Here is a 26670-nt window from a genome sequence, read left to right on the forward strand (position 1 = left end):
CGCTTTTGCTTTATAACATTTCAACTTGTTGCTTCGCAAATTTATAAAAAAAAATTGTTTTCAAAAACTTGTTTGTTGAAATCAGTAAACATAATTTTTCACTAAACCTATTGCTGCCATCTGGAAAACCTACACAGCAAAAACTGAACAAATTTCGGCATAACTGTCTTTCAAACTCCCACCTAAAATTCCTGGTACTTGCCACACATTGATAACACTGTCTATTTCTCTCAAAAGTTCACCGTTTCACTTTGTGGTGAAATTTCTTTTTTTTTCTCGTTCAAAAAATTAATAACACAAATGGTGTAATAGTGTCATGCTTTTTCACATTTTTGGAGGTTTTTGTTTTCATTCCGCCCTCACATTTGAAGCCTTCAGAATACATTAGCGGCTCTTTTCGTCCAATCCACATGTTTTGGTTGTCTGCTGCTTTTAAACGCTTTATTTTTACAACCAACTCCTATTTTCTGTAGTGTCTTGATTTTTTGTCGATCTGGGGCGGTGAGGTTTTTTTAGAATAATTGTATTCCTTGCTTTAATGCATACACTTACAGTTTGTTGTTTTTTCTTTTTCTCCCTTGTTCTCTCTTTTTCTCTGCTTCTCACTTTCTATAATTGCTGATAATTGTCTCTGTGTTCGTTCCCACGCATTGACGAGAACGGCGCAAGAGGGAAAGAGAAAAAAGTTTTTATGTGGTGACAGTCAGCTTTTAAATACTCTCACAACAAACCACTGTCAATTGAAAAATGTTTAGACAATTATAAATTTATAATAGAGGCGAGAAGCGAGATATCAATTTGGCTTTATGGTTTTAACCGCTCGATTCCTCCCCCGTTTCAATAGAATTGGGTACAGATGTTTTGTCAATGTCTTATGTCCCATCAATCATGCTTAATCGAGAAGTTGAACATTCTCACCTGTTCGCTTCGTCCATGACACCGATGGAGGTCTAATATGTTTTTCAAATCGAGACAGACAGAGAGAGACCATCTAATCTTTCTCGTATTCCATTCAATTTCCTCACCGCAAGATTTCCGGATTCACAAAATGTTTTTTTTTCAATACGTGTATACTCTGTCTTCTTTAATCACTCCACAAATTACAATATCCATTACGAATCTCTCAAATCCCCCCTTCTCAAACTAACTACTTACTCTCCACTTCCTATCAACTGTCGCAATCTCTATAGTACAGTCATAAGTTATCATAATTTACCATCATGGTTGCCAACGCTCGTCCATCTTCCTCGCCGTTAATATTATATTATCATTATTTCTGCCGTAATATCCGTTAAATGTTTTGTGTTCGGAATGGTGCTACATGTACATAGTTAATAGTATAATTGCCCATTGTTTTCAATTGGGTCCTTCTGTCGGCAGCCACCACCTCGTTGTCTCTGACGGTTTTTCCTAACCACAGAGACAAAGCGACGACCGGGTTGATACTTTGTCGGATTGCGTTGGGTTTATTACTGTCATGGATTTCCTGATTTTCTGCAGTATTTTTCTGTATAGTCAATGACTTTTGAAATTTGGCACTTGTAGCTGTGCCTCTAAACTTTTTGTTGATATCTTAAACTTTAGTCACTTTTATTTTTTTTTTTTGGCATCTAAAAAAATATCACTCCTGATCCCATCATTACAAATTAATTTTTTTTTAAGTGGCAAACATTTAAGAGCACGCTATTATACAATGTTTTTCACTTGATTTATTCCAACTTTGATAAATTTACTTTTTTTCCAACAATAACTTTTAAATCCAAGTTCAATGTAATTTTTTTCACAATGAAAAACGCCGAATTCCCAATTATCGCCCGTGGACAAAATATATTTTTTTGAAGATCACATTTTTGAAAAATCTAAAATTTTATGCAGTGGTTTATTGTAATATTTAGACAGGTTAGACTATTATATGTGTACTTAGGCCAAATCCCCGATGGCCGTTCTCCACCTTAATGAGATATTAGTTCATTCCACAAATTTTTGTGTTTCTTTAAAAATCACAGTTTTGAAAGCTTCACAAATAAATGCTGCAAAAATTTCACATAGTGATAGATGCTCTAACAAAACACGGACGTAGCACGGTTAGGCTTGTGCATTAATCTATAGTTTTCATCAATGATCTAAATTGTTATATACTTGACATGTCATCTCCTAAGACGCCATCATACATTTCCTCCTCAGTGAGTGTGTCAAATGTGTTCAAATTTTCCCATTTACTCATCAAACCAGCTCAGACCCCATTCCTCTCGACCTATTTCTTTCGGTGTCGGGGCACCTGTCCCAAACCCCATACTTGGCAGATGTCTTTGCATAATAAAATGCTGAATTCTGACAAAAAAAAAACGACGAAGACACAGCCGGCCCTCACTTCATTTTCATCGATGTGCACTATAACCACTAGTCACCTCTCTAGTCTTGCTTTATCTCACCCTCGATGATTTCATTATTAACAGATGTCTTTGATTTACATATCGTAAGCATTCCGTCACATTGCTCCAGATTGTCCTTGTGGTGTGCCGCACACACACAATTTGTGATTCATATGATCTCTTTATTCTTTTGTGATTCTTAACTGCATCTCTATTCTATCAGAAATCTGGTTGAACTTTTGAATGGAAAATATTTAATGAATACATGAGGAATATATAGCGTTTTGTGATCCTAACGACATTTCTTGAATATCATCTGACCTCGGACATGCTCCAATCTGGTCACCTTATCATTTACTTTTCTTACCTCATCTCATTTTTATTCCTTATTTTGCTCTCAATTTTCAAGCCAAGAAATAGTAAATAAATAAATTTAATATTCAAATTCTCATCTATTTATACCTCACTTCTGATATACACCCATTATTAGCCACTCTAACTAATAAGAACTTTTTGCAGGATTGCTATTCAGATGAGATGCAAATTGCATTGGTCTTACTAGCAATTTATGGGACAACCACAACAAATACTTTACGCATTGGTAAGTTAATGAGCTCGACTTGAGATGAGCATAAGAGAAGAGCGTTTTGTAATAAATTCTTCAGATCAATGTGGTGAAAATGCGCTCGGTATGCAAAACGGTGACATTGCCGATTCACAAATAACGGCCAGCAGTAGTTTTGACAAACAAAGTGTCGGACCACAAAATGCACGGTTGCACTCTGAGCTGGCATCGGGAGCCTGGTGTCCGAAGCCTCAGATTAACTCCAAAAGTTATGAATTTTTGCAGGTTTGCAAACACGACATATATGGAACAAAAAATTTAATTAACTGCAGGTAACTCTGAACGACACGTTTCTCATCACTTCCGTTGAAACCCAAGGAAGGTATGGAAATGGGACGGGACGGGAGTTTGCGAGCCATTACATGATTGACTACTTACGTCCTGGAAGTCAATGGATACGATATAAAAATAGGACGGGACATGTGGTATGTGTGAAATTAAAAGGTGCTTATAAAGACTTTTAGATTTGTGAAAATTTATATTTTGGAAAAGTTAAAACATTAACAGATTTAACTGAGCTGAAATATAGAACAATGATTCATTCTTAAGATAAATACGCAACCTGAGGTTGTAACTGTGAAAAGTTGCTCAAAACGTCCTCAAATTTTGAAAAATTAAAAAAAAACATTTTTCGATGATTTCTGAGGTATAAATTTTTGGCTTTGTTGTTTGAAATTATTGGTCAATTTAGAACTGCAAACATAAAAACTTTTTTTTCAAATCTGCCTGTAAACTGATTGTAAGCCAAACTATTTAAAAATGTGTAGTTTAAAAATGAAATTTTAGAAAGTTAGTTGTTAACAAATTTTAAACAAGGTAGAGTCTTCATCAAAAAGTTAAATGAAAATTAAATGAATTTCAAAAACATAGCGACTGAAAAACGGGGATTTACAAATTTTTCGAAAAATAATGTTTTAAATACAAATTTTCCAGTACATGGACGGAAACTTTGACACAACAACCCCTGTCATCAGAGTTCTAGACCCTCCAATTGTTGCTTCCCGGATCCGGTTTGTCCCCTCGTCTAAAAACACAAGAACTGTGTGCATGCGAGCCGAAATTCACGGATGCAAGCATGAAGGTAGCAATTTTACTTTGAAAAAGAATAAATCAAAAACAATTTTTCATTCAGGTGTAACATATTACTCAACTGTACCAGATGGTTCTCGTCTTGATACTCTTGACTTCAAAGACAGTATGTTCGAGGATAGTCAAATCTATACGGAGTCCGGCATTAAACGGTACGTAATTTATACAACTTGTATTGTTGAAAGGGCATCAGAAAACATCTATGCCTACAAAAAGAACAAAATCAAAGGGTAAAAGTATTACTGGTTGATAACAGTTAACTTGATTGATGAATGTGATCGACAGTTACAAAATGGGCAATTATTTCTAGGGGTCTTGGCCTGCTAACCGACGGTTTCGTAGCGCAGGCGTCGCCGTTTGAGAAGAATCAGATGAACAATAGTTGGATCGGCTGGAATAGGGACACAACTGGTATGAGAATATGACTAAATTAAATTCCAAATTTAATTTCTCAGATGGTCGCATCACGATATTGTTCGAGTTTGAAGAAGTCCACAACTTCACCGATGTCGTACTTGCAACGTTTGGAAACCGAATTGATGGAATTGATGTTATTTTCAGGTACGCACAAAAGCTAGTCAAAGTTGAATAAATGCTCTATAGCAGAGCTGTGCTCATTCTGAGCAAATTACATTTTCCAAGAGTTACCGGTTTAATTGTGAAAAATATTCCATCAGGTATAGAGAAATAATTCTGGGTCTTTGTGGTTTCACTGAAGACTTTAAATTTGAACATAAAACCAAGAAAATTCAGTTAATTTGCCGGAATGTTTGTTTTTAGGGATAAAAAAAATGTTATTTCCTTCGAAAACTCGAACTTTTAGAATCTTCTCCCTCCCATAATTTATTAATTATTTTCAGCCAAGATGGAAAAACATTTCCATTGTTCTCACAAATATCTTCCAGCGAAAGACAATCTCTAAACAACACTAGTAGACGGTAAGTGCAGTTTTTTTACCACGTTGCATTGTTAATTTTCATTTTTCAGTTACGACTTCCGAGTTCCGCTTCACAATCGCGCCGGGAGAAAAGTTCGAATTTCGATCAAGTTTTCATCAGACTGGATGTTTTTAACGGAAGTACATTTTACTTCAGGTAATTGGTGAATCATTTCATATCAATTTTATATTTTATAATTTCAGCAGCAAATTTGACACTGTTATCTGAAAAAATCCCGCCACCGTCATCAGCAGCAACTCAACAGTTACTTGTCGTTTGCGGAATCATATTTTTAACAATATTCGCATGTGTTGCTTACTGCGTATCTGTATGTTTAAAACGAAGGCAGAAGAACAAAAGTGTGGATTCGGTATGTTGAAATTTTGCATTTGGTTCAAGCTTTTTGTTCCAAGTTTGGCCTAAAAAATAATAAAGTTGGCAAGAGTTGGGCAAAAGTTAGGCAAAACTTTGGACAAGTTTCGCAATACTATTTAAGGTTTGCCAAAGTTTAACCCAACTCTTGCCAAATTTGCCCAAATTTTTCTGGTGTTTTTTTAAACTTGAGCAAAAGTTTTTGAACAATTAGATTAAACTTAGAGGCAACCTGAGTCAAGACTTTTTGGCAAGTTTTGATCAAAGTTAATTTTGTTTCGACCAAACTTTGGAAGAAGCTAGCGCCAAACCCTGGTAAACCAATTAAAATTAAATTTAAAAAATGTTTCTTCAGAATGTCAAAAAAGATTTGATAATCACGCATATGGGGAATAAGCCAACATGTCACGTCTTTCCATCCAACGGGAAACTTTCCAATGGTCATTATGAAGTTGCAAATGATATTCTGTATGCCCGATCGCAAAAGTCTACACTTTTGAGTGTTTCATCGAAATCAACATTTTCTTGCCGTGCAATACCACCGACGTGGACAGATTTCAACTTTCCACCGCCTCCTGAAGGACGAGAGGAGCACACCTATTCCCAGCCAGTGTCACCTGAGAATAGCAGCAATGGCTCTTATAAAAGTGTTCGGAAAATTCAGGCGCTGTATGTTAATTTTCTATCAAGTTTTGATGTCTAAGAACTAAAATTTTAGAAAGAAATACCCATCTAGTGCTCTTCTCATTGGAAAAGCCATTGGAGAGGGGAAGTTCACAATGATCAAGGAATGTATCATTTTTGGAGGTCTGAAATGTGCGCACAAGTCGACCAAGGAAGAAGATTGCGTGCATGGTACACGAGCTCTGGGAGATGAGATAGCATGCTTGTTACAGTGTGGAAGGCATCCAAGAATTGTCGAGTTGTTTGGCGTTGATGAGTCATACAACTTGCTCCTCGAGCATGTAGAATATGGTTGCATCAGAAACTTTTGGATGGCTTCCGAAGCGCCATTAGAGTAAGTTTTCAAGTTCAATAATGAATTATTTGTGCTTTTGAAGAAACTTCTGTTCCTAGAAAGATGGAAAGTATTTCTGAAAACAAAATGTTGGCTCTATATACTTTAACTTAAGTTTCTTTAAAAAAAATATTTGTTTTAATTTTAAGGAGAACATGTATGAAACTGAGAATGCAAAAATTCAAATTCGACCTTTAATCGAGAATTTTTGGAAAATCGTTTTCATACAAAAAAAATGTTCGACTACGTATCGGAAAATTAAAATTTTAGGAAAACATAAACATCTTGAAATAATGAATGAAATAATGATCCGGAAATTGCTACCACCCTTATTATAAGTTTTACAAATGGTCGCTCCTCTACTAAACCAAAAAAAGAGAAGAACAATATTACAGATGGTACCACTAAACGTAAAATGTACCAAACTTTCTCAATAAAAATTACTCACATTTTATTAGTTTTTAATTTCAATTATTTTCACATTTTAGCATTTTTTAATAAATTTTTTATTGAATTTCACATTTTTCAAGCACATAGAAAGTAATTTTAATTTGGCAATTGGTTTCAAGCTAGGAAATTTCGGAAAAATGTTGAACTACCTGTTTCCTGTACATGAACCCGTGAAGTGAAAAATCAACAAATTTTATACTCGTATGTATCCTCATGCTCTTAAAATTACTAAAATTTTATTTTATATTGATAATACATCTATGTTAATTTTTCAGTACCGAATTTCTTGTCCGAATTTGCAAAGACATATATTCTGCAATGGCATACTTGGAAAGTATTCGGATAGTTCACGGACATTTCACCCCAAACAACATACTCATGGACGGTGAATTCCATGCAAAAGTGTGCTCGCCCCGAGGGCCATCACATCATGCTCAACTTCGTTATTCTGCTCCAGAATCAATTGTGAATGTAGGTGTCTTATTTATTCAAATATTATAATACTCTTTCAAAAATATTTTTCCAGAACGAATTCACTCATAAATCTGATGCTTGGGCCGTTGCTACAACGGTGTACGAGATGGCTTATCAGTGCCGACAGCGTCCATACGAAGAACTCACCAATGAGCAGATAGTTGATAACGCGTGTGCTCTGCTGGATCACCAACCAAATGCGGTGAGAAACTATCAAAATGAATAATTTGATAAATATTTGAAACTTTAATTTCAGGTTGTACCGTTGATGCCAACAGTTTTTAACTATGAAATCTTACAACTTTTGACGCGATGTTTCCGGGTGGACCAGTTGGAGCGGCCGACGTTTGAGCGTCTAGTCAAGCCTTTCCAAGACTGAAATAATTCATCTCAAAACAAAAACTTTACATATTCCACATATTCCTCCTTGACCCATTGATCTCTCCCAAACTCCATTTCTTCTACTTATTCAGGACTCACTTCATTGAGATTTCACTGACTTCTTTCCCAAAGTTTTAACCTACGAGTATATAAGAGAATCGAACTGAAAAAAAGATGAGATAGTTGAAGAGGTGACAAGGACATTGTCAAATAGTGTAGAATTTTTCGGCGCAAACTAACAAAAAAAAAGAAGATATGAGAAAATAAACGTGATCTTTTGGTTTGTGATCTTACTTTACCCGCCAATCAATCATCATTCTGCAATTGTTTTAAACCAATATTTCTAAACTGCTAGTTGTAAAAACTGACCTCTGCCTTCCCTCTTCACTATCTCAATGAGCCCGACCCAAGACAAGAGCAAGTGAGCCAATCGACCTGGACCACAGGTCTAATAACCGTTGCGCATCCCCCTCCGTCTCATTCCCTACAATTTGCTTTATTAACCCGTCTCTCTGTCATTGTTGACTGTCGATGTCTCTGCATTTTTTTCTCAGTTCTAGAGATCAAAAAGTATTTGTTTTCCGCTCCTCTTCCCAGAATTTTAAACCAGAATCAAAGTTTCAAAGTTTTAGTGGTGTACTCTGTTTATATGGTTTTTACGCGTATTGAATTTTTATTTTTACTTTCTTCAACAAATAAAATGTTTTACATTTTCTTAATGCTTTCCTTGGAGTAATGTTTATACCCTAATTATGTTCAAATGAACGAATTTAATTTTGAAACTTCTCAAAAATAGTTTTAGCAAATTTTATGGGGATTCAAAATTTCAAAAAATGAGTTCATTTTAGCAATAATCTTCAATTTTGTTTTTTTTATTACGTGTCGCAGCTGTCAAAAATTGATTATTTCCTCTTGAATTATCATCTCTTATTGCATATTTTGATTGTTTAGATCACGTTATTTGGTTAAGGCACTTTTTAGGCCTAAGGGTAACCAATATTGGTTAATTTTGGTTACCTAATGACTTTAAATGTATTTTAATCAACGTAATAACATGACCCAAACTACCAAAACATGCGATAAACACTGATAATTCAAAAAGTCAGATTTGGACCTCTAACGTGGCCAACGATTTCAGTAAGAATGAGCTCTCTTTTTCAAACTTTTGAATCACCAATAACATTTTAACTTTTTTTTTGAAAGGTCTCATTACGAAAATTGTTCATTTAGGCACATTTTGAGTATATAATCCCAATTCATCACGCGACATCAATCCTGACCAATTCACTTGATATGAATAATAATAATATCAAATCTCTCTCAAAAAGAGAATAAACCTGCTTTGAAAAATAAAAAAAGATAGGTAGACTTATTTGTGTTGACCGCTCAAATCGAGTGACAAAAACCTGATAAATGAACACGTGGCGCGAGATGATTTGCAGTATATAGAAAAAATCGGCTGTAATCTTATCAGTTCTGTTCGTTGATACAATCTCGGCATTCATTACCTTTCTTTTTCTCCTACTTTATCATTTTTCCTTTGATACAGTCAACCCCCGTTTTCGTTGGTCAGTCGACGCGCTGTCAGCGTATCGAAAGTCGAGAAAACCTTTTGTACCATCGCTTTGAAGTAGGATGTTTTGAATCAAAAAAAAAATCTAAAAATTGAAACTTTTTGATGGTGTCTATTCTCAGTTAAATTTATTTAATAATTTATATTATTTGACACTCATGTCGTACGACTTTTATGCGTTTTGTTTGTCAATTTTCATATTTTGTAAATTTTTCAACATCATATTTACAGCCATGACTCCAAAGCCAAATACTACTAGTCCAACCAATAATCTTCCTCTTCTCAGCAAGGACTCCCCGGATATCGAGGTATAGTTCTTTTAAAAAGTTCAAAATCATATTCAGTACTAAAACAAAGTTTCTGTTTCTAAGTCTGCCTTTTTGCTAAACTGATAAGACTTTTTGATAAGCAGCGCACGTGCAAGTGGCACGTGCAGTCCGATAGCAAGTTTTGGGAGAAACCTTTGATCTTCTGTTAATGGGCATACTAAACTTAAAAAGTTGTACAAGATAATTCCGATTTCAGAGTCTCCTCATCTTGAACCCAAAAGTACAAGACAAGGCAAATGCAGTTCCAAGTGCGGTGACAAAGAAAAACAAGCACAACTGGAAGAGAAACGAGGAGAAAGGATGTGGATCTGTAATTTTGGAACTCAGAAGATAAAACTTCATTTTCAATTTTTCAGACCTGCGGAGAATCTAAGCTCAAGAATGACTTCCGAGACATCAAGCACACTACGCTCAGTGAGCGCGGAGCTTTGAAGGAAGCGATGAGGTATAAAATAAAGGACAGTGTGACGTAGTGATCTATGAAAAATCAGATATAATGTGATACTGATTATTTTAGGGGTATTGTAGTTCGGAAACATTTTGAGAGAAGTGTGAAAGAAGTTTGAAAGGCAAGCAATACTAATTTTCGGAACCTCTACATTTCGTTTATAAAGTGCAATAAGAAAATTTTGCAATAAATTAAAGGGAGTGTAGTGTCAGTTAGGATTTTGTTCAAGTTTACTTTTAAATTGAAAGAATATCATACATATTTGAAAAATATATTTAAAAACAATTAATTAAAACATAACAAAATAATAAAGTTCGTGGAAAAAAAACTTTTTTGGTCGGCTTTTAATTTGAATTTATTGGTTTCAATAACTTAGTAACTGACAATTGTAAAAAAATGTAAAAATTGAATAGAACATCCTCACCGCTCTCTTTATTTTCATAAAATTAATTAGTTTTAAGTCTAAAGTTTCCTGCAAAAAGGACGTCAGACTCAAAATACTCACAGTACATTCTAACAGCCCTATTTTTGGAAAAAGGGAAAAGTAGATTCAGCAACCAACTTTGTGAAGTTAAAACTCATTTCTAATCATTTCTAAACTATCTTATCTAAACCCATGTACTTGGTATTTTTTTCAGATGTTTGAAATGCGCCGACGCTCCTTGCCAAAAAAGTTGCCCAACCCAATTGGATGTCAAAAGCTTCATAACTAGCATTTCAAACAAAAACTACTACGGAGCAGCTCGTCAAATTCTTTCTGACAACCCACTGGGTCTGACCTGTGGAATGATTTGCCCAACATCGGATCTTTGTGTTGGATCGTGTAACTTGCAAGCAAGTGAAGAAGGCGCTATCAACATTGGTGGTCTTCAGCAGTATGCTTGTGACGTGAGCCATATGAGTCTTAGTTGAAGTGTTATTCATTGTAATGTTCCAGGTGTTCAAGCAAATGAATGTTCGTCAAATCGTATCAAAGGAAGTTCGGGAGAACCGCAACGCTTCTCATAAGGAGCAAGTTGCTCTTATCGGATGCGGACCGGCCAGTATTTCATGTGCATCGTTTTTGGCTCGTTTAGGATATACAGATATTACTATCTATGAAAAGAGAGCTTACATCGGAGGGCTTTCATCTGCTGAAATTCCACAGTTCCGTCTTCCTTATGACGTTGTTGACTTTGAAATTCAGCTTGCCAGAGACATTGGAGTCCAGATTGAAACAAACAGACCTTTAGGAAAAGACGGTCTAACACTTGCCAAATTGAAGGAACAAGGAGCTGCCGCTGTTTTTATTGGTATCGGAAACCCAGAACCAAAAATTGATCCTCTCTTTGAAGGATTGACAATTGAGAATGGATTTTATACTAGCAAAAATTATCTTCCAGCTGTCGCGGCTGCTAGCAAACCTGGTAAGTTGGACATGATAACTTTCATTAAGGTTTTCGTTTATTTTTATAGGTATGTGCGGATGTAAGAGAACTCCACTTCCAACAATGAGAGGACGTGTCGTTGTGCTCGGAGCAGGAGATACTGCAATGGACTGTGCAACATCTGCTCTCCGTTGTGGTGCATCTCGTGTCACCATTGCTTTCCGCAAAGGTTTCACTGGAATCCGTGCTGTTCCTGAAGAGGTTATTCTTTTTTTCAAATGACAAAAATAGCTAAATGTTCATTTCAGATGGAAGCAGCCAAGGAAGAAAAATGTGAGTTCCTTCCATTCTCAGCGCCACGAAAAATCAACGTGAAGGACGGGCGCATTGTCTCGATCGAATTCAACAAGACCGAACAAGATGACAACGGCAAGTGGTGAGTAGTGTAAAATTAGCGCAAATAAGGAGAATTCGGGTGAAATTAGTCATTTCGTTGCAGGTACGAGGATGAGGAACAGATTGTTATCTTGAAATGCGACTATGTGATTTCCGCATTTGGATCCACGTTGAAAGAAGACGCAGGTGTGTTGAGCGGTTTTTTTTCTTAAGAACTAACCGAGAGCTGACTTTGAAGATTACTATCACCGAGAGTTTTTGGAAATAAATAGTGATCTCTGATTCGCCAGCAAAAACATGTTTTAGCTTAGATTGATCATTGAATTCTTACAGTTTTGTCGGCTTTGCAACCATGCCAGTTGAATAAGTGGGGAGGAATTGAAGTAGATTCAACAACACAACAAACTTCGGAAAAATGGGTATTTGCTGGAGGAGATGTGGCAGGAGTCGCAGAAACAACCGTCGAATCTGTCAATGATGGAAAGGTTTGAAAATCTTAATGGGCAGAATTCTTATTTTGGCAAATATTTAAGATTGCCGCCTGGAATATGCATCGCTACATTCAATCTCTTCACGGCAACCAGGTGTCCGAGACCCCAGAACTTCCACAATTCTTCACCCCAATCGACGAGGTTGATATCTCCGTTGACATGTGCGGCGTTAAATTCGAAAATCCATTCGGACTGGCTTCTGCTCCTCCAACCACTTCTGGACCAATGTGTCGCCGTGCTTTCGAACAAGGATGGGGATTCATTCTCACCAAAACATATGGATTGGACAAGGACTTGGTCACCAATGTCTCTCCACGTATTGTCCGAGGATCTACCAGTGGACCACTTTATGGACCAAACCAAGGATCATTCATGAATATTGAGCTTATCTCAGAGAAATCCTGTGAATACTGGCTTCAATGTATTAGGGAGTTGAAACGTGACCATCCAACTAAAATTGTCATCGCATCGATCATGTGCGTCTATAACAAGGCTGATTGGATTGAGCTTGCAACAAAGAGTGAGGAAGCTGGAGCAGATATTCTTGAGCTCAACCTCTCTTGTCCACATGGAATGGGAGAAAAGGGAATGGGATTGGCTTGTGGACAAAGCCCCGAAATTGTAAAGGAAATTTGTAGATGGGTTCGCGCTTGTGTCAAGGTATGTTTTCCACTGTAATGTGAAGATTTTAAATTGCGAATTTAATAAATTTCATGAGTTTAGATCCCATTCTTCCCAAAAATGACTCCAAATATCACTGACGTTCGTGAGATCGCCAGAGCTGCTAGAGACGGAGGCGCAAGTGGAGTGACTGCAACAAATACCGTTTCCTCACTTATGCACATGAAGGCTGATGGAAATGCTTGGCCAGCAATTGGATCAACAAAAAGAACCACATACGGAGGAATGTCCGGGTCGGCTATTCGTCCAATCGCTATGAAGGCTGTCTCATCAATCGCTAACGAACTAGATGGTTTCCCAATCATGGCGACCGGTGGAATTGAAAGCGCAGAGACTGGACTCGGATTCTTGATGGCAGGAGCTTCAGTCCTCCAAGTTTGCTCCGCAGTTCAGAATCAAGATTTCACAGTTGTCGACGATTACTGTACTGGACTCAAGGCACTTCTTTATCTTTCTGGCGCTGAGTCACTCAAAAACTGGGATGGACAATCGCCACCAATCGAAAAACATCAAAAAGGAAAACCTATCTTGCTTCAAGGACAAAAGAAAATGCCATTCTTCGGAAAGTACAGGGATGAACGTGAAAAGCTTGAGGCTATTAAACTGTCAGAAAGCAACCTTTTGGACACCGAAAACTATCACTTTGCTTCGAGACCAGACACTCAAGTTTCGCGTGTCCCAACTGTTGAAGATGTCATTGGAAAAGCCCTGCCACGTATTGGCCCATATGTCACACTCGACAACCAAGAGCAGAAGGTTGCAATTATTGATGATGTAAGTATCTCAATATTGTTATGAACCGAAAACATTTTAATTTCAGGATATGTGCATCAATTGTGGAAAGTGTTATATGACATGCAATGATTCTGGATACCAAGCTATCACTTTTGATCCAGTCACCCATCAGCCACATGTTACGGAAGACGATTGTACTGGATGTACTCTTTGCTACAGGTACAAATATTACAACCCACTCCCACAAAAAAATTTTAAAAATTGTATTTTAGTGTGTGCCCGATTCCGGAATGTATAGAAATGGTGCCAAGAACTGGGCCATGGAAGGCTCCAAAACGTGGTGTGAAGCCATCGGTCGAGCCAGGAACTCCAAAAGTCGTCAAAGTTGACCAACGTGGAAGAGTTATCCTAGATACTACTGGTGGAATGCAGTAACTTTTATTTGTTTGGTAGTTTTTCTGAATTTTCGTTTCACTTATCACTTACTTTCTTCCGATTCGTTTTTTTTGTTACATCTTCTAGTGTATGCATTGTGTTTTTCTGTCTAAATTTTATTCATGCTAAATCTTCCCTCAAAATAAATTACTCAACAATTAAAAGGACATGTACAGAAAAGGAATCCCCTGAACAGAATGGATGAGATGCTTCTTGGCGCTTTCTAACTCGCTGTTGACAGTTAGGCTATTGTCTTTCACGTCATTCGTTTGCTCAAAGCTCCACACTAACTGTTTGTGTGACAGAGAGATTGGAAGAAAACGGCAAGATGGTTCAAATCTTTGTCCGAACAATTCGTGCTACTGAACTATGGTGCAAAGATGTTTCAGTTTCCGAATATATCTGATATTAGATATATTATGTAAAATTCACTATGCCATTAATATGTAGTACTCAATGACATCATCTTTGAAGGTGACGTTCATTAGAATAATATGCCATGTTCCGAAAACGCACCGGTAAACAATACCTTCTGCGGGCAATAAATACTCGGATCAAACTGACGTTACTACGAAAATTCGTCATTTGTGAGAAAACATTTATGATTAAAAAATTGATTTTCTTAAATAGTCATTTCAAAAAATCTGTAAAGAATAAGTACTACATATGTAGACAATTACAAATTCCCATATTTCTCATGTGAAATTATTTTCAGGAAGTATAACTATTTCTATATGTTTTTTTTAATGAAAATTGAAAAAAAACTCACAGTCAAAAAGGAGAAAATGTGGATTTTGTAAATGTGCCAAACCCAAAATATCGATGTCAAAAAAATCTCAAGAAAATTTAAAATTTATATTCAGCATTTCACATTTTCTTCAGCTTCATAGATGTTTTGCTGTATTCTTTAGTTTATTGCACAGAACTTTTATGAAGAGCATAAAAATAGTTTTTAAAAATCAGAAAATCAATAGTTTTCTTCGTAATTCAAGCTTTGTGAAAACATTTGAAGCTTATGTTTTTACAGCTCCAAAATGTTTTTTTCTCATGCAATACTAGAGCTTAAAAAATTATTGTATAATTTTTGCCGTCTCAAATCCATTTTTTCTTCTTTAAGTCAGATTACTATGACATCATTCGAACATATATTTGAAGACCGCCCTCATTAGAATAATATGCCATGTTGCGAAAATGCAGCGGTAAACAATACCTTTTGCGGGCAATAAGTACTTGAATAAAATTGACGTCATAGAAGAAATGAGGCATCTATGCATTAGGATAAAATTATGAGTCGGAAATTGATTTGCCGAATTAGCCGATAAACTGTTAAAAAAGAAGCACTACATAAATGTAAGGTAGTTAGTAAAACATGAAGTAACAATGTCAAGAGCACCGAGCCTAACAGAAAATTACCAATTGTGAAATACCGCGCTAATTTTTATGTTGGAATTCGGGTTTTTATTTTGAGTGATTTTTAAATGAGCTAGATTTTTTAAAGTGATAACAACCGTTGAAAAAAATATGACAAAACAGCATGTCAACAAAAAAGCCCTTGGAATAAAGTATTGCGCGTTATTTTTAATTTTAAAAATTTGAAGCTAATTGGTTTCACATTTCACAAAAGTCTCTTATTTTTCAACATGTTATGGCAAGTCTTAGAATATTACTGTACATATTCCATGAGTTCTCACACGTCTTCTACTGCTTACTCAGCCTATCAGGAACAATTTGAAATGTTGTAGTTAACAGGGAGGTGTGGCAAACGGAGTACACAATGACATCATCTGAACGAACGTTTGAAGATCATAATAATTATAACAGTATACCGCGTCCCAAAAGTCCACCAGTAAACAATACCCTATGCGGGTAGTATATAAGCAAGTGAATAGTTTAGATTCGTCATTGGTTGGTACATAATTATCATTCTGAAATCAACATTTTCAAATCCCATCTTATCTTTTTGTACTTCCTGTATAAGTCTTAGATTTGATTTAAAAGCATGCGGCAATATCTGTACGACAGTTGCACATTCGGTATTTTCAAAAGCCTGAAATGGTCGATAATTTAATTTTTAAAGTGTATACAAAAATTTTGTGTCAGAAATTTAAGCTAAATTTTCAATTATTGAATTATATTTGACTGAAAACGTTGACAATAAAAAATCCAGCGCCAGCCTGAGCTCTCTCGCAACTTTCCGGAATTTAGGCGTGAGTTTACAAAATTTCTAATTTTCTCATTTCAATCATGTTGATGAAAATCAAGTCAATAAATGAAAAAAAACGTGTGTTTTAGCAGAAGGCACGAGTCAGGCGTAGGTCGCATTAGGGCAGGCAGGCATTTCGGCGTAGCCCTACCAAGAGCTGCCAAAGAAAACTAATAGAGCAACTTTAATTCATGAGGAATCTTTCAATCAAAGTTATATTTTTTTGAATTATCTGCACGCTTCTTATACATTCACTTCGTTTTGTATTTATGATTTCGTATAAAAAGCCCTTCTATATCCTCTTTTCACCTACTTCTGCCCAACCACTTATTTTCGATCTCCGATGTTCCCAAGGTCGTATTTTTTGGCGTCTACTGCCAATGTTGCATTCAACACTTCATGCGCCGTGCATTCCACTCATGCCGAACGGTGTTCATCCGTGAGGAGGAGGTAGTTGAAAGACACAGAACGAAACGATAGGCAAGGACACCGGGGGGTCGCAACGATAAGTATGACCTCTCTTGCCGAAGGTAAATGAAGGGGAGAGTGGTAGACAGGTAGAGTCAAACACGTCACTTGACGATGTGCTGTGTAAGTCTCTGGTGTTGAGGTGAGTATGTGAGTGTGTGTGTGCCGCTAGCGTATGGGTGTCTGTTTGTCTCCGAAGCGTCCAATATCTACATCCGATAGATCTCAGCGTCTCCGCACACCTGACACGGTTCCGAAGTATCTCTAGGCCTCCTTGAATGACCGCTGGTTCATTTGCCTCCTCCCCCTCCTCATCAAACCGTTCTACATCGAAGGGGGAAAAAGCGAGAGGATGCTGGTGGCCACGGTTCGTTGTAAGAGGAACGTTTGTCCAAAGAAGGTGACCTCTACCTGCCCGTCCATCCCCTTTTGCACCTTGTTTTCTGCCTGTCGTTAGGAAGGACGCGCCTTTAATCCGGGCTGCTGCGGCCCATTACTTCGCCATCGGTACTCCTCCACAGACCACCTATGTTGTTTTTCACTATTTTAATTTTAAAAAAGAAAGGTTTTATTTTAATGTGCATTCTGAAATGATGAAAAAAGAGTAGCCCTGAGGTAAAAAGGAGAAGCTGACCACATAATTTCATGGTCCAACAAGCTCCTCCTGTTGCTAGGTAACGTCAAATTTGAATTCACAGTTTACCAAACTAGTCAAATAACTAGATTAAGACATATTTAATGAGTATAGACATTTATGTTTCAGAAAAAAATGTTTTTAACCCACCTTACTAACAAAATCGGAAAATTCCGGAGATCCAAGTAAATTATTATAGTTTCAATAAAGTTTCAACTTTTGAGTTTCTTGTCAATTTAGCACATTTTGATAAAATTTAATGTTTCTTCCGAAAACATACTTTTGGAACTAAATTTTAACAAAGTGTTTGAGGAGGTTTAACGTTTCAATCCGGAAACTAAAAACAAGTCAGCTGTTGGGGGTAAGTATAAATTGATTATTTTTGTGATGCAAGAAAACATGAGTGCAACTGAGCTTCTCTTCTTCTTCTAAATTTTACATTGAAAGTATATTTAACTCAATATTTCTACATTGAATTAGATATTTCAGACAAAAGCTAGACTTTCTGTGTTTTAAATGAAAATTGAAGCTGAGTTAAAAGTTTGAAATTTTTCAGTCAATATTCCAACTTCCATTTATTTATTATTCCAATTTTTCAATTTAATTATAATTTTTTCCAATTCAAATAGCAAAAAAACGCATCTCTTGTTATCTGTCGCTGCCAATGTTTCCCTCATGTTTTAATGATTAGTCGGGGTGGCTCTGTGTTGGCTCTCCGCACATGCCTGCCAGAACAGATAAGAGGTGATTGTAAGTCGGCCGTCGCGGGGGCTCTTAAAGCAACAACTAACGTCTGGCGCGTTTGAAAATGAGGACCGAGTGACCGGTCTATATGTTTTATTCAAATAAAACAATGGGCCGCATAATCCGCATGTTTTGTCCTTCTTCTTCTTCTTGATTTCGCACTCCGGGGCACAGTCGCTTCTCTTGCATAATTTTAGTGAGTGGGCGCCCCCTTGTTAGTGATCTCAAAAACCATGTCCTTGAAACATCTTCGGATTATCTAATCCTTTTTCTCTCTGCTGCGTTATATCTAAACCCTCTTGATGTTTCAGTTAATAATATTTTAATTAATTGACTCTTACAACTTTTCCTTTCACAAATCTAAATAAAACCCCTTCACTTTTTTCTCACATATTCCAAATGATTAGTCTAGGAAGTGCAAAGACCTGAAACCCCCTGCTGTTTTCGCGAATGATCTCCATTTTAGGAATGAGGGCGCAAAACTATTTGTCAGCTTAGAAAGTCCCCCACAGAGAATGAAAGATGCATAAGCATTTTCGTCTCTTCTTCTCCACGCACCAGCGCCTATGTCGGTCGTTATACAGTGAATACTATTCTATCTACATCTTACCCTCTATATTTTCACACGTTTTACATGTTATCAATAGAGCCGACTTGTCATGCACATCATGCATATACATATATAATTTTCTCTTCCCTTCTTTCCTTCATTGTATCAAGTGTGTCATTTTGAAAGAAAAAATCATTTTGAAAGGTAAGAGTTGCCAGTCTCATTAGTATAAAATGGTTGACTCATTTCCGTTTCTAATGACACTTGATCTCCAACACTGTGTCGCATTTTCATCGTACTGATTGTTTGTCATGATAATATTTGTTGAGAAACTATTATCTTGCGGCAGCCAAAACCAGCACCCTTGCTTTTCCGCTCCTTTTCCTTCTGCTTCTTCTTCTTATTCTGCTTCTTCGTATTGAGGGGCCTCCGATTTTATGGCCATTACAAGCAAAACCACGACGCTCACATATAAGCAGTGAGATGGCCGTTCGATTCTCATACCGTTCGTTTTCTCGTTTCCTCGTTTTTATCAATCGATTTGCAGTGATTTTTTACCTGGCTCTTCTTTTTTTTCCTCTCTCACTGCGTTTTCCCAATGTGTCCCATGATCGGTTGTTGATTCGATTCAGTTCTGTATTTGTCTATCTATCGATGTTCTAACATTCTAGTTGCACTGTTACTTCTATGGAATGTATTAGTGTGTTTCCCTTTTTTACTAAACATCTGTACATTGTTGTTTAGATGTCGTGAGATCGCAAGTGTATGTTTTTTTGGAAACTTTATGAACTCTTTTGTACGGTTATTTTTGTGCAATATATGAGTCACTTTGCAAACATTCTTTGATGCTGATATTTTTATCAGTAATAATAAAATCAAGAAACTAAGGTATGGGTATATTTTAGACGTTTTGTGTTCCCATTTTAGTCATAAAATCCCAAAAGTACATAAAATCGCTACAGTCAAGGCGCACTAAAAAAACCTTTTTAAAAAAATAGAAAAAAATATGACTTTTTTAATTCCATATTTCGAAATAGTAGTAGAGTATTCGCCTCGCCACAACTTTTTTGGCGCATTTGTTCCCGGCATGTTTTTGGTACAATAGACGACGTTCGCTATCTTCTTCCCGCATGTCGTGACTAATGTCCCGTTGGCTTGTACATGTTGAATATAATTTCACACACACACACACACACACACACAGCGTGACGCATAAGTTAGTGTTGTTTTTTCTATGCTGGCCGGGTCTGTTCCACTTCTCATCTTGACCATTTATGTTTCGACACTGTGATTTGTTTCAAGTCGACTTGTTCCTGTTTTTTGTTCAGTTCTTTGGAAATCAAGTGGCTATTGAAATATATTTTTTGTGAACTCAAATTTGCAGACGTGTCTGTGACCATTAATTTCAAACTATACAATTTTATGGCATTATTTTCTAATAAAACCCCCATTTTGTTTAGATAAAATTGTTAGTGTTCTAATGAAACATACATTTTAGAGCGAAGATAATTTTAACTATTTAACTTAAAGAGACGTGATGGGGTGGTAACAATTTAAAATTTCTGGCTTGTATATATTTTTGGCATCTGTGATAAAGACAAATTGTAGGAATATGTTAATTTAAATAAACTTAATCCAAAATTTTTGGATTTATTTTTCAGGACTCATTATGAAACCTTCCAGGGAGCCAAAACCCTCCGAACTTAATCTCCTTTATTTAAATTCAGAATTTTACAAAATATCCAAAGATAAAAATACCTAATAATAGTTTACTAATTTTTGAATTAGATGACAACCTTTCAAAACAATCGACTCCCCGCTCCTCCTACCAGGTCCCTCTCCGATGGTGCGGTTTGTCGCCTCGCGTCTATAATAAAACCACCGGCGGAGGTGGTTGGTGTCCAATAAACGTTGAAGACCCCCACCGTTTATACCCAAACGCCCTTCTTTTTTACCTCTTCTTCTACTCAAGCATATCTATCAGATCTCTCACACACAGTCTTCCCTTCTGGTAGATACTAATCTAGAGTAAGATGCGACCCGCCCGGAGGAAGACGAGAGGAATATTTATATTTTTCCCCCTCATCCAACCTACTGAATCATACCAATAGTTGGTGGGAATTGCCGAACAAAAAATAAACATATCCATGACTCGACACAAGTGAAATGCGAAACCTAGCGTCTTCCATCTTCTATGTACGGGATATCCTTCTATTTTTCTATCCACGATGGATTATGATTTATGAATCTTCCTAGATTTTTCAAAAAATTTCATTTACTCCTTCCCCTGCTCGTTTTGCTCTGCATCTTGTTTCTATTATTTACATCAAGTTCGCTAAAACAAACTCAATGGCGGCCTGCTTGTGTGTATGTGTGTGTGTGTGTGCGTGTGTTTGCCGTAAATTCTTGTTTCTTTCTGATAAGTTATGTCTTATCGCCGCACAGTTTTTCCTTTTCGTCTTCAATGCCTCCTTCTTACCGAGCTCTGTTTTTAGATTATTAGAAGCATTAAAACCAGTCGTCTATTTCTATTTTCAGTCTCAAAAACTTGTTGATCAATTTAATTTTTTCAATTTTCAGCGACCAGCATCGAAAGAAAACCGATCGGAGTGGGAAGAACGCCTCACCGAAGGAAGGAAGCATGTCCCACGAGTCATCGGAAAGTGAGTTCTAGACATTTAAGTTTCAAACTGTTTCTATTTTGCAAAACGTTCAATGTCCACTAATCTCAATTGTTTGCCACAGTTTTCTCCTAACCAATTATCACCGAACCCATTTCCTACGGTCGCCGTGGTCGTTAAACTCAATGTCACAATGACCAGAATTAGCCAAGGCAACACACCAACTTATGTACATTCTTGCGTTTTCTACGCTCCCCCTTTCCCTGCCTTCTTATGACTTCAATGCGATGATCGCATCTCAACAGTCTTCTTATCACCTCGAAACTGCCAAATACGGCCACCCCGCCTCATGAGGTATTGTGGTGTTGACACTTACACATTTCGATACACATACACATATACGTAATAATTTTGCTATATACGTTTTCGAAAAGTTCACACTACTCGGAGCCTCCTCCTCCTCCCCGCCAGGTGAATGCTTTCTGGCGCGCATGATGGTGAGGATGCGTCTCTGAATGTGCAAACATTATATTTGTATAAGAAGGCGAAGAAGACGCAGTGGGAGGAATAGAAGGCAAAAAGAAAGAGGGCAAAGAGAAAACAATCTGTTTGTGATGGTGTGTGTACGTGTCCGACAGTCCAACCAGGAGTCTCCCCTTTATTCATCGGAGACATCTTTCCGGGGCCAGTCTTGTACATTCCGAAGGGAAAGGGGAGAAAGGAGGGAAAACGAGGGAGATTGCGCATCCTCGCAGGGTGACTCATCGTTATTTGCCGGGATGGGAAAGAAAGCGCATGATAACCTTTTTTGTTGACCATGTTTTGCCGCAAAATGAGTCATCAACCTAGACTTGTTACACTTTGCGACTTGGGATGTGCATAATCCTACAACAATTATAACTGAACATGAAACTGTATTTTCAGAAGCGCATAAAGCGATAGAAAATGTGGAGGACTACTGCCAGACACTGACAAGACACGGCAATGAGGAGCTACGCACAAACCTGGAACGAGTTATCACCACATTCAAATCAAACCTGATGCATTCGTTGCTCGACATTCACGATCTGTACGAGCAGACGCTGCTCAGCGAGCGAAAATCAGATGCAGAGAAAAATATGGAAGTAAGGCGTGTGATTGAGCGACTCGAAGGTGGACCACACTCCTACAACAGTCGTCCGGCTGCGACGACTTCCACGTCGAACTACAACCTTTCAAGCACAACTCCACTTATTTCAGATGTAAGCTCTGCTTTCTTTTTTTCTCTGGATTTGGATTCTAGATTTTTTTAATACTTTATAAAAAAAATTATTTTAGCTGAGAGATCGGGGAGGTTTCTCGTATTTGAACGGCGGAGGCCTTGGAAACGGGCTTGGGAATGGACTTGGAAACGGACTTCTGTCTTCTCCGTACAACTCATCCAGCACTCACTACCTTCATGAGCGTCAACGTCAGACCAGTCATGATGGAACATGGCGGGAAACAACCACAAGAACAGTTGACACTCCAAGTGGTCTTGAAAGACGTGTGGTTGAAGTAAGATAATTTTGGCTCAATATTAGTTTTAATTATCATATATTCAGCATACTGGAGTTATCGATGATCATGGTCGTAAATGGGAGCTTGAGAATATTGTCTTGGAGAAAGGTCACACCGGCCTTGGATTCTCGATTACTGGAGGTATGCGCGTTCAACCGGTATTTATGATGTAACATATCTGATTATAGGTATGGACCAACCAACAGAAGACGGAGATACTTCTATCTATGTCACCAATATTATTGAAGGAGGTGCCGCACTTGCTGATGGGCGTATGAGGTAAAAAACCGCAATTTAAGATGAACAGAACTTTATGGTCATGTTTTTTTTAGAAAGAATGATATTATCACTGCAGTCAACAATACAAACTGTGAAAATGTGAAGCATGAGGTTGCAGTCAACGCATTGAAAAGCTCCGGAAACGTTGTTTCGTTGAGTTTGAAACGGCGTAAAGATGAAGCCTTTCTTCCAATTGGAGGAAACTTTGGCGGGTCGACTTCTTACCTCAGATCAGGAGTCACTCCATCAGTGAGCGCCGGCAACTTGCAACACGCAATTCATTCTCCATCGGCTCCGATTCATCCACCACCGCCACCACCAGTTCATCACGGATCATTGAGCCAATTATCTGTTGGCCAATATCGTTCCACACGACCGAATACATCCGTCATTGATCTGGTTAAGGTTGGCGACATTTTCTCTTTCCAAAGTACAAAAGAATCTATGTGAACTTTTTTTAGGGAGCACGTGGACTTGGTTTCTCTATTGCTGGTGGTCAAGGAAACGAGCACGTTAAAGGAGATACCGATATCTATGTGACGAAAATCATTGAGGAGGGAGCAGCTGAATTAGACGGAAGATTAAGAGTCGGAGATAAGATTCTTGAAGTTGATCATCACTCTTTGATTAACACGACTCATGAAAATGCGGTCAATGTTCTCAAAAACACTGGAAATCGTGTTCGACTTCTTATTCAGCAAGGAACTGGGGCAATTTTCAATGACTCGGCGAGCCAACAATTCATGCCAACTACCCCAATTCTCAGACGTAAGACAATCCCAAGAATCAAAAATAATAATATAGTTTCTAATTAATTTCATTTCAGCTAGCTCCGTTCAAGACTACAACCGCTCTCAAATGGGATCTCAAAGTCATTTGTCTTACGGAGGACCACTGAACACCAGCTACAGTTCACAAGCCCCCATCGCAATTCCACTCGAACCCCGTCCAGTACAACTTGTAAAGGGCCAAAATGGACTTGGATTCAACATTGTTGGCGGAGAAGACAATGAGCCCATCTACATCAGTTTTGTTCTCCCAGGAGGTGTTGCTGATCTTAGTGGAAACGTGAAGACTGGAGACGTTCTTCTTGAAGTGAACGGAGTTGTTTTGAGAAATGCAACCCATAAGGAAGCAGCTGAAGCATTGAGAAACGCTGGAAATCCCGTTTATCTCACTCTTCAGTACAGACCACAAGAGTATCAAATTTTTGAGTCCAAAATTGAGAAGCTGAGAAACGACGTGATTGCTCAATCTAGAATGGGAACTTTGAGCAGAAAGTCTGAATATGTTAGGTAAGAAGATTTGTTTACTTATAAATGTATACATATATCAACGAATAACATCTTTCAGAGCACTTTTCGATTATGATCCATCACGTGAAAACTCTGTTGCTCCCCATAGATCAATGGGATTTAACTATGGTGACATCCTACATATCATCAACTCATCTGACGATGAATGGTGGACAGCTAGAAAAGTTCACGAAAACGGAGAAGAAACAGCTGAAGGAGTGATTCCATCAAAGAAACGTGTCGAGAAGAGAGAACGACTTCGTCGGAAGCAAGTCAACTTCAACTCGGGATCGCAGTCTCTTGGAAGAAACTCGAGCACTACTGGATTGGAAAACCGAAGAGGAAGCCGCAGTCAGCTTTCCTTCTCCAGAAAGTTCCCATTCGTCAAAAGTACCGACCGGCTCAACGATCTTAATGAGGAATCCTCAAATGTAGCTGAAGAGCCAGTGTGGTCCTACCAGGCAGTTGAGCAACAGGCGATCAACTACGTTCGTCCAGTGATCATTCTTGGAGCTCTCAAAGACCGAATCAACGATGAACTTGTCAACCGCGACCCTTCGAAATTCAGTAGCTGCGTTCCACGTAAGTTGTGAAGTTATTAACTACTTTAAAAAAGAGAACATTTCTAAATAGTATGTGCAATATACTCATAATACCCTTTTCAGACACTTCCCGACCACCACGCGAGGGAGAGGTTAACGGACGTGACTACTACTTTGTCAACAAGCACAATATGGAGGAAGATGTCAAGAATAATCTCTTCATTGAAGCGGGACAATTCCAAAACAATCTCTACGGAACTAGCATTCAAAGCGTCCGAGATGTCGCCAACCAAGGAAGACACTGTATTCTGGACGTCAGTGGAAATGCTATCCGACGACTTCAAAGCAATGCCAATATTCAACCAATCTCGATCTTCATCAAGCCCAGCTCTGCACAACAGATTCTGTAAGTTAAATTGTAAAAAGAAGCTTTATCAATCTGCAAAATTTCAGTGAATTGGACAGCCAACTTGCCACCAACCGACAAGACGATCGAGCGATGAGTGGCGAAGAAGCTCAAGCGCAGTATTCCAGATGTCATAGAATTGAGCAAACTTTCGGGGATTTGTTCACGCGTATGTCTTTTTTCCAACCATTATTATCAAATATCTGATTTTTTATTTATTTCAGAAGAAATCTCAAATGTGCACAGCGCGAATGACGTTTTGAGCAAAGTGTACTCCATCATCAGCCGTGAATCGCAGACGCCAATTTGGGTGCCACGTCATTAGATGAAATTGGATATTTTTTAGACAAATAATCGTTTCTTCAAGAAATATGTCTTCTTGAAATTAATTAATATACAGTTTAATTTACCTTAATAATTAGACTACGCCGTGTTGTGATACTTTTTTTTAATCTGAGAAAAGTGATCCTTTGAAAAAACTCTTGATGTCATTTGCTTTATCCTGTTTCCATCCCCATCTTTATTTGTATTTTGTTTAGTACCCCTTCCCTATTATGCATTAATTTACATGACCTTTCCAAGTTCTCAATTCAAGAAACTCTACTACTCGAACTCAGAAACGTGAAAGGCCAATATTTCAATAGTTTTCTGATTCTTTTTTTCTTTTACCTTGCTCATTATTTTCATTTTCAATCATAACTCTCCACAATCACTGCCAGAAAACGGTGAATCGTTTCTACTTTTGTCTCCGAATATTTTACTACGATAGTTTGTACTGCCTGTTTTCTCTACAGCCCATTTTATCTTGAAATTCACCTTACAAATACTTGCATTTTATAATCCGCCCCAGCTTTCCTTCCTTCTTCCCTCTCCTTCCTCCCCCAACTCAATTCACTTCTTACTTGAAATTGTGACAGTTTGTGATATTCTCAACGCTTCATTTGTCTCTACTAACCGCAAATCATTATCATATTCCCGACTCTCTACTGATGAAAAACTTCGGCTCATTTCTATTTTTTGGGACTTTTATTACTCTGAGAGCATTTTATTTTCATCCATTGGTTCCAAACTTTTTTTTTTTAATTATTTTTAAAAACTTTTTATACAAATTATCTTGAATAAAGATTTTATTGCATCTGCAAAACATACATGTGTTGAAGTAACAAGAAAAAACTTTATTTTCAGTATATCAGGGTGTTCTGAAAATGACTGCGG

General features: G+C 37.5%; 3 protein-coding genes and 19 non-coding genes across 22 annotated transcripts; 11 read left to right on the forward strand and 11 right to left on the reverse strand.

Annotated features, from left to right (window-relative positions):
- Nucleotides 1-1322: 1322 nt before the first annotated feature.
- On the reverse strand, nt 1323-1472 carry C25F6.21. Its single transcript, NR_071041.1, has one exon. It is a non-coding gene; the product is annotated as an Unclassified non-coding RNA C25F6.21 (non-coding RNA).
- A 48-nt stretch (nt 1473-1520) lies between these two features.
- Nucleotides 1521-1745, forward strand: C25F6.29. The gene has a single exon (NR_071042.1). It is a non-coding gene; the product is annotated as an Unclassified non-coding RNA C25F6.29 (non-coding RNA).
- A 326-nt stretch (nt 1746-2071) lies between these two features.
- Nucleotides 2072-2367, reverse strand: C25F6.24. Its single transcript, NR_071043.1, has one exon. It is a non-coding gene; the product is annotated as an Unclassified non-coding RNA C25F6.24 (non-coding RNA).
- Nucleotides 2368-2414: 47 nt separating this feature from the next.
- Nucleotides 2415-2542, reverse strand: C25F6.28. The gene has a single exon (NR_071044.1). It is a non-coding gene; the product is annotated as an Unclassified non-coding RNA C25F6.28 (non-coding RNA).
- A 341-nt stretch (nt 2543-2883) lies between these two features.
- Nucleotides 2884-8439, forward strand: ddr-1 (Discoidin domain-containing receptor A). Its single transcript, NM_076525.5, has 15 exons — nt 2884-2973; nt 3038-3222; nt 3270-3422; nt 3931-4078; nt 4130-4238; nt 4397-4497; nt 4542-4647; nt 4947-5024; nt 5074-5180; nt 5228-5394; nt 5752-6065; nt 6115-6414; nt 7140-7335; nt 7391-7540; nt 7595-8439. The coding sequence occupies exons 1-15, from the start codon at nt 2910-2912 to the stop codon at nt 7715-7717; spliced, it is 2301 nt and encodes a 766-aa protein (NP_508926.2). The 5' UTR covers nt 2884-2909; the 3' UTR covers nt 7718-8439.
- C25F6.30 lies at nt 7725-7914 on the forward strand. The gene has a single exon (NR_102184.1). It is a non-coding gene; the product is annotated as a small nucleolar RNA C25F6.30 (small nucleolar RNA).
- Nucleotides 8440-9523: 1084 nt separating the features above from the next.
- dpyd-1 (Dihydropyrimidine dehydrogenase [NADP(+)]) lies at nt 9524-14337 on the forward strand. Its single transcript, NM_076526.7, has 13 exons — nt 9524-9600; nt 9818-9931; nt 9978-10066; nt 10708-10957; nt 11007-11475; nt 11525-11697; nt 11745-11872; nt 11936-12018; nt 12166-12317; nt 12366-12983; nt 13047-13778; nt 13825-13958; nt 14012-14337. The coding sequence occupies exons 1-13, from the start codon at nt 9526-9528 to the stop codon at nt 14172-14174; spliced, it is 3180 nt and encodes a 1059-aa protein (NP_508927.2). The 5' UTR covers nt 9524-9525; the 3' UTR covers nt 14175-14337.
- Nucleotides 14338-14341: 4 nt separating this feature from the next.
- Nucleotides 14342-14487, reverse strand: C25F6.25. The gene has a single exon (NR_071045.1). It is a non-coding gene; the product is annotated as an Unclassified non-coding RNA C25F6.25 (non-coding RNA).
- Nucleotides 14488-16785: 2298 nt separating this feature from the next.
- Nucleotides 16786-17010, reverse strand: C25F6.12. Its single transcript, NR_071046.1, has one exon. It is a non-coding gene; the product is annotated as an Unclassified non-coding RNA C25F6.12 (non-coding RNA).
- C25F6.10 lies at nt 16851-17047 on the forward strand. The gene has a single exon (NR_071047.1). It is a non-coding gene; the product is annotated as an Unclassified non-coding RNA C25F6.10 (non-coding RNA).
- A 75-nt stretch (nt 17048-17122) lies between these two features.
- On the forward strand, nt 17123-17244 carry C25F6.15. Its single transcript, NR_071048.1, has one exon. It is a non-coding gene; the product is annotated as an Unclassified non-coding RNA C25F6.15 (non-coding RNA).
- C25F6.14 lies at nt 17147-17342 on the reverse strand. Its single transcript, NR_071049.1, has one exon. It is a non-coding gene; the product is annotated as an Unclassified non-coding RNA C25F6.14 (non-coding RNA).
- Nucleotides 17343-18230: 888 nt separating this feature from the next.
- C25F6.18 lies at nt 18231-18345 on the reverse strand. The gene has a single exon (NR_071050.1). It is a non-coding gene; the product is annotated as an Unclassified non-coding RNA C25F6.18 (non-coding RNA).
- Nucleotides 18346-18648: 303 nt separating this feature from the next.
- On the forward strand, nt 18649-18778 carry C25F6.19. The gene has a single exon (NR_071051.1). It is a non-coding gene; the product is annotated as an Unclassified non-coding RNA C25F6.19 (non-coding RNA).
- A 223-nt stretch (nt 18779-19001) lies between these two features.
- C25F6.22 lies at nt 19002-19218 on the forward strand. Its single transcript, NR_071052.1, has one exon. It is a non-coding gene; the product is annotated as an Unclassified non-coding RNA C25F6.22 (non-coding RNA).
- Nucleotides 19026-19233, reverse strand: C25F6.16. Its single transcript, NR_071053.1, has one exon. It is a non-coding gene; the product is annotated as an Unclassified non-coding RNA C25F6.16 (non-coding RNA).
- Nucleotides 19234-19452: 219 nt separating this feature from the next.
- C25F6.13 lies at nt 19453-19586 on the forward strand. The gene has a single exon (NR_071054.1). It is a non-coding gene; the product is annotated as an Unclassified non-coding RNA C25F6.13 (non-coding RNA).
- Nucleotides 19587-19874: 288 nt separating this feature from the next.
- Nucleotides 19875-20002, forward strand: C25F6.17. Its single transcript, NR_071055.1, has one exon. It is a non-coding gene; the product is annotated as an Unclassified non-coding RNA C25F6.17 (non-coding RNA).
- Nucleotides 20003-20549: 547 nt separating this feature from the next.
- C25F6.9 lies at nt 20550-20699 on the reverse strand. The gene has a single exon (NR_071056.1). It is a non-coding gene; the product is annotated as an Unclassified non-coding RNA C25F6.9 (non-coding RNA).
- Nucleotides 20700-21353: 654 nt separating this feature from the next.
- dlg-1 (Disks large homolog 1) lies at nt 21354-26595 on the forward strand. Its single transcript, NM_001029260.5, has 12 exons — nt 21354-21436; nt 22319-22635; nt 22712-22930; nt 22978-23074; nt 23122-23212; nt 23266-23617; nt 23674-23980; nt 24039-24507; nt 24566-25089; nt 25173-25455; nt 25503-25624; nt 25680-26595. The coding sequence occupies exons 1-12, from the start codon at nt 21415-21417 to the stop codon at nt 25778-25780; spliced, it is 2904 nt and encodes a 967-aa protein (NP_001024431.1). The 5' UTR covers nt 21354-21414; the 3' UTR covers nt 25781-26595.
- On the reverse strand, nt 21646-21756 carry C25F6.11. Its single transcript, NR_071057.1, has one exon. It is a non-coding gene; the product is annotated as an Unclassified non-coding RNA C25F6.11 (non-coding RNA).
- C25F6.26 lies at nt 21873-22150 on the reverse strand. The gene has a single exon (NR_071058.1). It is a non-coding gene; the product is annotated as an Unclassified non-coding RNA C25F6.26 (non-coding RNA).
- Nucleotides 26596-26670: the final 75 nt, after the last annotated feature.

This window comes from Caenorhabditis elegans, chromosome X, assembly GCF_000002985.6.
Source record: "Caenorhabditis elegans chromosome X".
Lineage (NCBI taxonomy): Eukaryota > Metazoa > Nematoda > Chromadorea > Rhabditida > Rhabditidae > Caenorhabditis > Caenorhabditis elegans.

Coding starts and splice junctions, on each gene's coding strand:
- ddr-1 (NM_076525.5), top strand. CDS start 2,910: ATGCAAATTGCATTGGTCTTACTAGCAATTTATGGGACAACCACAACA. Junction 2,974..3,037: donor AACAAATACTTTACGCATTG/GTAAGTTAATGA, acceptor TAAATTCTTCAG/ATCAATGTGGTGAAAATGCG. Junction 4,498..4,541: donor CTGGAATAGGGACACAACTG/GTATGAGAATAT, acceptor TTAATTTCTCAG/ATGGTCGCATCACGATATTG.
- dlg-1 (NM_001029260.5), top strand. CDS start 21,415: ATGTCCCACGAGTCATCGGAAA. Junction 22,636..22,711: donor CAACTCCACTTATTTCAGAT/GTAAGCTCTGCT, acceptor AAATTATTTTAG/CTGAGAGATCGGGGAGGTTT. Junction 25,090..25,172: donor ATTCAGTAGCTGCGTTCCAC/GTAAGTTGTGAA, acceptor TACCCTTTTCAG/ACACTTCCCGACCACCACGC.
- dpyd-1 (NM_076526.7), top strand. CDS start 9,526: ATGACTCCAAAGCCAAATACTACTAGTCCAACCAATAATCTTCCTCTT. Junction 9,601..9,817: donor AGGACTCCCCGGATATCGAG/GTATAGTTCTTT, acceptor TTCCGATTTCAG/AGTCTCCTCATCTTGAACCC. Junction 10,958..11,006: donor TTCAGCAGTATGCTTGTGAC/GTGAGCCATATG, acceptor GTAATGTTCCAG/GTGTTCAAGCAAATGAATGT.